Raw genomic sequence first — 12,186 nt, 5'->3', positions numbered from 1 at the left:
TATAGATGAATTGCTGGAATACTATATACAAGTTATTTTGCATAACAAATACACGGTACGTTCAAATTTGATTTCGTTATAAATATTAAAATGTGCTACAGCTCGTGTCTTAATAACACTTTTATCAATGCATGCATATTCTGATTCTGCTTCACACAAAAACTGCATACAACTTCGTCGCCCAACATAAAAGGCGTTTAAACATAAAAGATCGGCCGTATAGTGCCCATGTAAGTCCATTAGCCGTCGAAAAGATGAATAATGCAAAAAATCAATAAATGTAGCTAAAATAGGTACAAGAATAGTAAATTTGGACTAAAAACACAGTTTTAAGTCACGCAATTTTGTATTTTCACTTTGCAAACAATCAATCGCTCATCTTATATATTCAATAACTTTTTTGTTAAGGCCTCTAGAAACAAAAGTTAAAAAAAAAACGAAAGAAGCTCACACGTGTGGTCTCCGGGTAGGCGTATTTATATTGCGAGAATGGTGATGTAATTTACTTTCAAGGTGAAAATATCTACATGAAACACCGAAATTCCTTCAAACACCGTCATTTGATTCGGCTTCACACAATTTCCCTCACTTAAAATTCGGCAAACACAAATCACATTGGACCCCCTGATTTACAGCCAATGAAATTGCAGATAAGCATAATCATAAAGAATTTCAGATTTCGCGGTTGTTTAAAAGGTCCGCCTACTGCTTCTCATCTGATACAGTCCGCCAGGTTAGCTCAATCGAGTACTGGTTAACCGCCTGATAGTCTGCTCAGGATAGGTGTGCGGTGGTTGAACTGTCGCTCTGGGACCCTTCAATGTGCTCACGCCGGGACCCGGAGTATAAACTATTAACACCACCACCTCATCTAATACAGTATCCATGCTTCAGATTTCGCGTTGGTAATGTATCAGCCAGTATTCTAAGTCAGATGACGTAAATTAAAATCTTAGTCCTTAAGAAGGGCTTGCTCGATACTCTCACTCCGCCCATTCTTAATCATTTATATTTTAATTCATGTCATCTAACAATCACATATCATCAACATCTAGGGTTAATAGGTTTTAACGACACTAGGGTTAGGGACATTTTTGTTCAGTTTTCTATATGGAATTCAATAAACACCTGCTTATGAGCTATTTTGAAAAAAGGAAAAACTCATAAATCATAGATGTTGGTACGTCCGCGTCAACCATCTCATGGTTTTTATGCCAGTCCACGTGTATATGAATACTCTTGAGTTAGATAGAACACATTAAATGCAACCATCCCATTGGATTTTAAAGGAGGTTATCAATTAAGCAGTTTGTTATACCATGGACATGTAAATGGTGTATAGGTCCCTAGCATACAGATCCATGTGCAATTAATTTCATAAACTCTACATATGAAAATGAATAAAAAGATGTTTCATATATATTATATACATACAGTACAATAAACTGCAAATAATGAAAAACTCAACACTTATCAGTCAACATTTATTTTTCTGGTCGGGGGAAAAACTTAACAAAGTGCAAAAATACATGGTTTCTCTTGTCAACAAAAAAACATGATGAACATTTTTTAATTTCAAATAAATATAAAAATATGCCCCAATTTTGTACAAATGCTAACATTTTGTAGACATAAAAGAACATTAATCTGATATTAAACACAAACTTGAAGAAACAAAACACATTTCATATATTAAATATGTACAACGAATATTTGTTTGAAAATGCTCATCCTGCATAGATACTGAACAAACAAGAAAAATCCTGGTATCCTATGAATAATCTTGTGAATTTTAGATGCCAGGGGCTGTATTCATAAAACATGTTAAGTCACTTCCTAACTTAAGTCGATTATGTAAATTTTTCAGTCAATTTAAAAGTAATGTAGAAGTGTTTTTAACATTAAAGTAGGTTTTTTTCCAATAAGGTCAATCAAAATAGTGTATTTTGGAAAGTTGTTTTATTTGATATGATATAAGAGATACTAAAACTAGGAAAGTGAATTAAGTTAGGAAATTACTTAAGAAGTTTTATGAAAACAGTCCCTGAGAACCCCATAACATTTTAGTGTCATTTCAAAGAGTTATATTGCAAAATAAGTGATTTCATTTAAAACTGCACTCTCACCGATTGAACATTTTGACAACTTTTTTTTATTTTTTGACTTAGAATGATAAAATTTTGCAAAAATGGATGGAAACCAGTGACATAAGACTGCTTACTTCAAATCAGATCGCAGTTTTTCATATTTATGTTCAAAAATTGATGTTTTATGCATTTTTTCTTAGAGCATTAGTAACACTTAGCCATAAAACATTAAATTAAAACATTGATTTAAAATGAAAATCTGTGATCTTATCTTTTGTCAGCAGTTTTAATTTTTTATATTACTGGTTGTTATGATATTTACACACAAATTGGCTCATTCCAAGACTTTAAATATAAGAGTTGTCAAAACTATAAATCTGTGAGAGGGCAGCTTTAATTACAGTTAGAATAAAGAACCAAAAACATGAACTGCAATAACTTTGTTCTATTAAGTCTGTTTCATCATATATTTTACATTATTAGAAGTTGGTAGGAAATAAATTTCAAATGATACTAAATAAATGGGGTCACAAGGCATTAACATTTCACATTATGGCTAAATAAAACAATCATCTTGTTTGTACACAAGATACCTTAATAACAAACCAAGTTTTCAGGAAATTATTTCAGATCAATACAAGAACACTGTCAAAATTATAATAACAATAACATGAAGTTGGGAGGTATTGGATACAAAAATGGTTGTTAAAGTATTGATTGCATGTATATTTGCTTTGTCATGAATGTCCCTTGAATATATAAAAACGTATACAAAAATTATAACAAAAATAAATAAATGAATGGCCAGTTGGTCAGGCCACTGCAAAACAATTATTATTTAAGGATGGACTCTGTACAACACAAACAGTCCTCATGCTAGACTTTATGAAAGTCATCTATGACAAAATGCCTAACTTAGAATATTAAATGTTTCCCCTAGCATAACCAACATGATCTATAGCAAAAAAAAAATATTAACCCGACCCAAATACAGTAATTGTATTGCTTTAAGTGTGAGATCTAATTTTTATTTTGTACAACAAAAATTGGAAAAAAAAAAACCTCTTTGAAATCATTAACATTATATCTGTATATATTTTTTCTCAATATAAACAAAACAAAACAAAACATAAACCATATATCGCTCAGACAACCCACTCTAACTCTACATGGGTCATGGGAAGGGAAGCAAAGAATATTTTAAGTACGGCCTAAGTTATGAATACTATAAATAGAATATTGAGAGAAAATTAAAAAAGTAATGTTTCTGCTAACAACACATTTTCCATAATTACCATGTTAAAAAATATGAATCGTTCAAAATCAAAATATCACAATACTATAATCATGTCAGATCAAATAAAAAATAAATGATAATGGCAAATTTGAGATGTCAGTATAGTGTTGTTAGCGTCTTAGATCTACAGGATCATAGCCTGCTTTATACAATTTTTAATTAATAAATCCCAAGATCATTTTCCAATTTACATTTAGAAAACAATAACAAATGGGTGAACTTTAAGTCTCAAACAGAAATTTTTGTATCCAATGTAAATACAATATTATGACTTATTCCTACAAATTAATTATCAAACCCAGCATTTTTTTAAAATACATGTTTTTTTTACTTTTATCCACAGGTCTCTCTCAAAACATTTTCGAATTGAAAAAACTCTGAAGACACATTTACATGAACTGTACAGTGTATTCAAAAACGGACAATACTGAATAATTTGATTAGTTACCTGAAGTCATACAAATCTGGAATATACAGAATACAAATAAAAAGAGCAAACTGAAAATCAACAAATCAAAAGCAACACTTCATGTTCAAAATAGGCTGAAAAAAGGGATTTCAGTTATTTTGGCACAGATAAATTGGCACAAACTTCGACTGGTAAGAAAACAAACTGCCAATCCAATATATTGTATTATATCTACACACATTTAACATTGTTGAATATTAAAAAGAACGGAAAGTTGAACAGACATTAAGAGCATTGAATTTCCATTTTAATTTTAAGCATATTTGGTTAAAATGTCATCGAAGGTATCATATGATTTTTATTTCTTTCAAATTAGCATAAATGTTCAACAAAAGTGGAGAAAGTCTTTACAGAAACTTTCTTGAAACTCGTATTAGCACTTCCTCACAAAATTTAATGCCTGAATCAGTCTTTTGTTTAGAAACTAATTTTGTTGATGTTGGGGATCAAACCATTGAACCTTTGAGTAAGAGGCTGACACATGTACACTGTAAAGGGCATCGTTGGATATCCCTGATACAATACTGCACTATGCTTTGTTGTGTACCATGGGTGATTTTGGCTATGAAAATCTCGTAATCATGAATATTTAATGAGGAAGGTTCATTTGTTCTACAAATGCAGAGATATGTACAGATTCTTAACAAATATTAAGGCGATAGCTGGAGTTGAACACGACCTGCCAGAACTTTACAAATTTTAAACAAGCAGCGTAGTCCACTCGCCCACGGAGACAACTTACAGTGAAGGGTTATTGCAGAGTATTTCATTGTAACAATTGTTTCCCCTGCCTCATGCATATTCATTAAAACGAGATTTTGTCAATCAATTTGTACCACCGTATATCAGGGACTGTTTCGGAAAAGGTACCATGGTTGCCAATGATGTGTATACAGTTAAAACAGCCTTTGAAAGAAACACAGATACAGTTAACCAAAGTATCTGACCATTTAAGATCAAAACATTCTAGAAAATATGTTAAGTGTCATACGCATTAAGTTTCCTTGCTCTTTTAATTAAAGATCAAGTTTGAAATCAATATGACATAAAACACAAAAACAACAAAACGTAAAAAGACATAAGTCATAGTTCAACAAAATGGAATGATAAAACAAATAACATTTTATCTTCAATAGATATATATATATTCACTTCATATTTATTCACTTAAACATGGATCATACATTCTCTCAAAGAGACATGAAATAGCAAGAACATCTATATTTCGCCGAAATAAAATAACATAAACCTATTGAAAAGAAATTATTCATAAAAATTAGTGGCATTAAAATTCCAACCTTAGTTTTACAGATCACAGATGTTTTAAGTAATTAGTACACAAAACTAGGTACTTCACTCTCTGATTTTGGCTCATAACCCATGAGTATAAAATATGGGAGTCGAAGTCAAGGGATTTGAAAATAAACACTTGTATGCTCGTGGCATCACATATAGTGGCAAAATAGGATAAGGTAACAAAAAAATGTGATAGGATAAACTTTTCAATTTAAACAAAATATATTTACACATACCGTATGATGAAAGTTATCACAAGTAATAGCAAAAAGAACAAACCAGTCACTTCAATAACACAAACCATTCCTATGACTGGAAAGTCAAGTTTGGAATTCACTCAACAAAAAAACAGCCAGTATTTATACAACATCTTAAGTCATTTCCTAACTCCGTGTTGTTGTTTTTAATCTTTTAATGCTAAATTTCTAAAAATTGGCATTTTTCATATTTAAATGTGTATTTTAAATAAAGTCTACCAAAATGATGTCTTTCAGAAATCTATAAAAACAAAATAATGAACGTTTTTTTACCAGCCTTCAAAGATTGCAACATACCTATGTAGGTAATTTCTTTGTAAATAAAGAGCATATATGCAAAGTACAATAACTTTTTGAATAATGTACTTTTGGTCATTTACTTAACATATTAGTATTAAACCAGCAAGCATAAACTTTTAAAATGATACCAAAATTACATGAGGTCATGAGGCATTTAAAATTAACATAAGGTTAATGAAGGTATCAGAGAGCTAGCTCAACTGTGGGTTGGATTCCTCGAGATGTTTTATGAATACCAGCCCGAACATGGTAAAATAAGAACACTTTCATTGACACTCCTGAAGGAAGTTGAGCACAATAGGCAAACACTGCGTCAGTGCTGGCACGATGATTGAATATGATCGAATAATCGTCAATGGGTGCCTTACATCAGTGTTTATCGATAACGATAATCCATTATCGATTTTAACCTAACATTATTTTCATACTTAACAACCAAACATTACATGCGTGTAATACCATTTTTTGAGTCATAACATCATAATTATATCAAATTTGGTATAAAAGAACGTACAAAAAATAAAATTAGCCATTTAAATATTCTGCTGTCATTTACTACATATGGCTATTATTGAAGTTTATTGAAGTTTACGAGATATAGAAGCTTTTAAAAAATGTTAAAATTATCTTTACACCAGTATATAGTGTTGAAATTCAACTTTGATCATTTCCACTTCGATGATTTGATGATCCATTATGCTTGTCCATTTTGTTACCTGTTATAAATTTGTCTAATTAGTCACTGTATTAAGTCCCTACAACCATTCATTGGTCGTTCTCAAGAAAACAACTTTTGAAAAATTTCAACTTAGTGGAAAACATGATTATTTTTATAGGTTGAATTGAAAGAAAACTATAAATAGATAAATTTACATCATAGGAACAACATGTTCTAAATGTTAGAGCATGCAAATAATTTTATAATTGGTAAAGAAAATCAAAATATTTCTTTTGAAGTTAATATTTCACATTGTGACACAGTTGCAAAATGAAAACAGCCGCAGGCATCATATTTAGTCTGTGATTATGTTTTTGATTCACTTGTCTTCGATGTTGAGCTGTTCAACCTTAACAAGTCCACGCTTTGATTCCACTCGAAACTTTGCCAAGTCCTTTCTTGTTATCATGCCGATTGGCTGAAATTAAATATTGACCGGTTAATATAAATTGTACAATGAGAGATCCATAAATATTTATATTTTCCTGAGTTGAGGACACAATCATATTTTTTTTCGAATTGAATGCACATTTCATCCATTCTGGATTAATATCATAAAAATGTAATCGAAGATCAAACCAAATCAAACAAGTAAAATGTACAGGGAGCAGAAGACAAGTTGCTTATAAACACAGTGGAACAAACCTCGTTACAGTCGTTTACGACAACAAGGTGACGTAAACCAAGACCTCGGAATAACTTGAACAGACGAGCGAAGGAAAATGACTGAAAATACAACAAGAAAGTGGCAATACAAAATAGTAAATATATATATATATTCATTCAAAAATCAGAATCAGAACAACACATTTCCAATCCAGTATTCTATAAACAAGAGACCGGACTAGACCACTAGCTAGTATCACATTAGCGTTTACACTCATAACATCACAAATAGGATCGCCAGACGGATTCTGCAGAAACCTTCTCATGAAAACAACCTTGTGATCATCTATCTACTTGCTATAATATGTGTTTGTAAATTATTATTTTCTATTATTATCGAAATAAATACTGGTTAAACTAATACAACCATCAAATTTACATTCAGTCATTTACTGGCTTTAATAAGGGCGTTATTTTGCGGTTCACGCACGTGTACTGGCTGAGAGACATTTAAGAGCCAACATTAAGTTATTATTAAGGTTTTGCTGTAGTTAACTATAATTTGGCAGCAGAGCTGTACCCTGATAATGGCAATATAATGGTTTAATAAAGCAAAAACAAACAATGGCCTGTTTGTTCAGAACTTGGTTAAAGTTAACAACCCGATTAACCACTTTGTTAATTTTTATAGGAAAAATATTTGATGATGCACTCATCAGGGCTTTTTCTGCCCATTTTAGGAAAAAGACCCTAGACATTTTGGAAATTGTGCATCATGAAAATGCCAAAATTGTGAAATTTTACAGTTAAAAGAAAAAGCTGTCTAGTCTCCTGCAAATTTGGAAATCATTTAATATTAGTTTATTTTCCCTTTAAAAGACCAAAAAAATATCAATCCTTGGGGTGTAAATATCTATTGCAATAAATCATGACAGATAATATTTCATACAGATCTCTGAATGTAATGAAAATCAATGATTTCCGAGTTCAGTTATCAAAAAAACTTTACATCACATAATTTATGAGGATGTTGAAAATGAACCAGTACAGGTAAAGACTTTTTTTTTTGATTGGGATTTTTTTCTGAAAATTGGGAAAACTATCTTATATTTTGCTTTGGGAATGGGTCCGATAGTCGGATCCGTGGGTACTATAGAAAAAGCCCTGCTCATATATTTAAATAAAACAAGTACAACTAGAACAAATTTCTCAAATCTTGTTAGGAATTATACTGCGGATTGTGAACGCATCTGTGAAACCAGAGCAGTACAGATTTTAAAATTAACAATAATGACGTAAGCAACATTGTTAACTTAAACAATATTCTGAACAAATGGCCAATTAACTTTTAACAGTGTATAATTATGAGCTGTCCAATAATTCTTAATTGTTTAAAAGTTCTACAAACGATCCTTACAGGTTCGATGGTGTATGGGTTTGGTGTAATGTACGGCCGCAGGTCCATCATGTAGTCCCTCTCCTCGTCCGATATTGCTATATCCTGAAACAGCATGGGTATTTATAACAGACACTGAAAAACTGCAAAGAAAAATCTATTTAACCTTATGTCAAGTCATCAAAATAAGATTTTAGTATCAACAACCCGAAATAAGTTTAAACTCCTGTACATGGACTTGGATTAAAAACTTGAAGCAAGCCCAACTATATCTCATTTAAAAAAGATTTTGAACAAGGCCAGAACTCATTTTACAAATGCAGCCCTTGCGGGCTGGTGCTAATTCCAATCAGTGCAAGCATACACCTGAACAGGATCAACCTATTACCCTATCAGGCAGAGTTACAGTAAATTTGACAGTTGTAACCTCATCATTACGGTAATTCAATTTCAGTAAGCTCCTCCAAAGCCCAATCCTCAATGCCTTTCCTGAGTAATCATTGTAGCTTAAACACTTGAATCAGCAGGGACTGTGATCAATAACCATCTTAGAATTCACTTTATTTTTAGATTAGAATCCAAGCGTTTTGATTGGACTGTAAAAATAACTGGCCAATGGACTAAATGGAATCACCGAGGAATGTCTGAGGATAAGGAACAAAATGATATTAAATAGGGCCCTAGTATTGTGGCGGATCAGTGTGTTTGTGGTTACACACTTGACTGTCAATCCAGGGATTGCAAGTTTGATTCCCTGCTGCACCACATGAAAAAAAACTTCCGGGAGGGAAGTTAAATGGGGGTCTCTTGTGATAGTGCTATACACTGGTGTAGGTTAAAAAACCTGAGTAGCTCTAACCAGGGCTACATTCTGTCTGAGCACTATGCTCTAAAAAACCCTCAAATGACTAAGAATCTAATCCAAGTTCTCGCCAAATGGGCAAGGCTCAAGTGCAGGTATAAATAAGCTTACATACATGCACCCAAGTATGCACTCTTATGCACTCTCTATGTAATATGTACCCAAAACTGCTTGGAACCCCACACTGCTTGGGACCCCTAGGTTTTTTCTCAGTTCCCATGATTGTGTTTTATGAGAGTCCAAGGGACGCATTCAAGCCAATTTCAAAATGAGCGCTGTCTCAGTCTAGGCTTACCTGAATGCGTAGATACTGTAGGTAGTACTTTCGGAAGTCTTTTAAGCGCACAGAGTCTGGCTGCATAAGGCTGTCTGGGCTGAATATCTGTGAAGCAGAATAATATATAACATTTCAAAAGTAGGTCCCAATATCTTGGCAAATTTGTATATAAAATATTGTCATTGGAAATTAGTGAATTCCCTACCTTATAAGTTAATTTTTATACTATAAATGACTTAAACATGTACAGCCTAAGTCTGTATATAGCAACAATAAATTGATTAAACTAAAGTCCTGACTTTGTTTGCAGTTTACCTGTATAGGAATTTGGTGCTACTCTGAGAAACCGAGAAAGAACGTTTTCCCCACATGTGACATGAGTGTGACATACCTTGTGTTTTAATAAAACAAGAAGTTGAGATCTAAGAATGAGCCCTCTGATTTTGGAAGGCTTACTGTACTCCTGAAAGAAGTCAAAATCATTATAAACATTTTACTACGAGAAAGTTGTTCACATGGCATAACATACATTGAATATAAGCCTGAAATTATTTTCAAAGTAATTAAGTGACCTAAACTCTTTAATGTAACTATCACCAACATTTTAAATGCCCACAACAATTATTTCTAATACATGCATGGAACAGCTATCCCAAATGTTGATATGAACAAGAGTGTACAGGAGTGAGTGCCAACACTTATCTGTTTTATATTTCAGTCAAACAAGGGACAAAAGCTCAAGTATAAAAAAGGTCATAGTTTTCAGTCTTTCTATACATGTACATATTGCCTCTGGCAACTTGCATACCAAGTTTCATTTCAATATCTTGAATGTTTTTTTTTTATTCAAGGCCAAGGTCAAAGATTTAGCACAACACAAATGGCACCAACTATAAAAAGGCTATCTCAATACCCCAACAGTTTTTCAGTGGAAAACAGACGAATCAAAATATTTTTACAAACACATTAGACCTACACATGCTTATTGATCTTAATGACTAATACCATTTCTTCAGCTTCTTAACCCCAAGGCATATCTTACCAGGCCTTTGGCATTGACGACTGGAAAGCCACAGAATGTTTCATTCCTCAGAAGGTCCACAACACGCCCCACCCTCTCTATCTTGTTCAAACAACACGCAGGGGAATTCATTATATCACTGAAATATTAAGACAAAAGTATAAACATAAGGTAAATGCACCACTTGCAATGAAATGCTTGTGACTTTTATTACAGGTTTTACAATATTGCTATGACAATTAATTTCACTATCACACTGGTGACCTTGACCTTTGATCTGATGATCACTATGGCATTGTTGGTAATCCTGAGATGAAACATGAGCACATAAAGCAGAAGCCAAAGATTGCCCACTTTTTTGAATTGGACAAGAGGCATTAAAACTTGAAAATTATTGAGGCCAGAGAGAACAGCCTTGTTACAAATATGTGGAATGTCATTGAAAACAAGTGTTTCATGTGAATATCTTGAACAGTATGTGGCCAACATTGGTTTTTACACAAGCTGACTGCAAACATGACTATGCTGAAGTCATCATCTTATTAAGCAATAACATCACCTCAAAATCACATAAAACATAAAACAATAAAATGGCAGATCTGTGGTCTAGTGGTAATACACTCGACTTCTAACCCAGAGATTGCAAGTTCCTCCCCAAACCCCAAAATACTAATCATCTGCAAGGAGGATTGTAAACAGGGGTTATGTGTGACAGTATCATACAGTTGCTCATGTTCAAGTGCCAGGATAGCTCTAACAGGGGTTATGTGTGACAGTATCATACAGTTGCTCATGTTCAAGTGCCAGGATAGCTCTAACAGGGGTTATGTGTGACAGTATCATACAGTTGCTCATGTTCAAGTGCCAGGATAGCTCTAACAGGGGTTATGTGTGACAGTATCATACAGTTGCTAATGTTCAAGTGCCAGGATAGCTCTAACAAGGTTTACATTCTGTCTGTGCACTACGACCCACAGCCTTACAAGACTGATACCCTCACTGGGACCAACGCCCATTGTAAGCTAGTGGCGCTGTAAGGTAAACAAGTAGATGCCCATTGATAGGCTAGTAGCCTCGTAAAAACAAGTAGATGCCTATAAATCCTACCTGGCTTTGATGTTATCACAGAGAGCAGGAGGGTCCCAGGGCAGCAAGGGAAGACCCAACACTTCGATGTTCATGTCATACAAACCCTGAAATGAAATGTTATATAACAGATTGAGCTTAGTATGCTATTTGCATCTGATGATCTGCAAATCCAGCCCATAAAACCATACACTGCAGACAGACACTCTATATATATCACATCTATATAAAAATCCAGCTCTTTGGTGGGACAGTATAGGTGATCATGAATAACCGGTTGCTGTATAAGTGTAGTTATTAATTATTCTGTTTCCATTAAAATCAATGAATATGACTTTATGTTTCTTCATTCAAGATTATCTCCGCTCGGCTAATGCTGATAGATTGGTTTAGTAATTAAGCAAAGATATACAGTTACTGTATAATTCTAAAGATACAACTTATCTACCTCAATTCTTTTCCTGTTAAGTAAGGAAAACATTCTTTATTCAAGTCAAGGATACCAATTTAAGTG

At 33.1% G+C, this 12,186-nt stretch overlaps 1 protein-coding gene across 5 annotated transcripts in view; it reads right to left on the bottom strand.

Moving 5' to 3' along the window:
• Positions 1-1,470: 1,470 nt before the first annotated feature.
• LOC128242987 (H(+)/Cl(-) exchange transporter 7-like) overlaps positions 1,471-12,186 on the bottom strand; it is a 96,687-nt gene continuing 85,971 nt past the window's right edge. For all 5 annotated transcript variants that reach the window (XM_052960450.1, XM_052960451.1, XM_052960449.1 and 2 more), the window contains 7 exons: positions 11,694-11,779; positions 10,608-10,725; positions 9,957-10,028; positions 9,584-9,670; positions 8,448-8,531; positions 7,070-7,150; positions 1,471-6,842 (listed from right to left, as the gene is read on the bottom strand). In XM_052960450.1, coding sequence (XP_052816410.1) covers positions 6,744-6,842; positions 7,070-7,150; positions 8,448-8,531; positions 9,584-9,670; positions 9,957-10,028; positions 10,608-10,725; positions 11,694-11,779 — 627 coding nt within the window. In that variant the 3' untranslated portion in view covers positions 1,471-6,743. The remainder of the gene's footprint in view (positions 6,843-7,069; positions 7,151-8,447; positions 8,532-9,583; positions 9,671-9,956; positions 10,029-10,607; positions 10,726-11,693; positions 11,780-12,186) is intronic.

Source organism: Mya arenaria, chromosome 8 (genome assembly GCF_026914265.1).
Source record: "Mya arenaria isolate MELC-2E11 chromosome 8, ASM2691426v1".
Lineage (NCBI taxonomy): Eukaryota > Metazoa > Mollusca > Bivalvia > Myida > Myidae > Mya > Mya arenaria.
The sequence above is the reverse complement of the archived record's forward strand: the minus strand, read 5'-3'. Positions and strand labels throughout refer to the sequence as shown.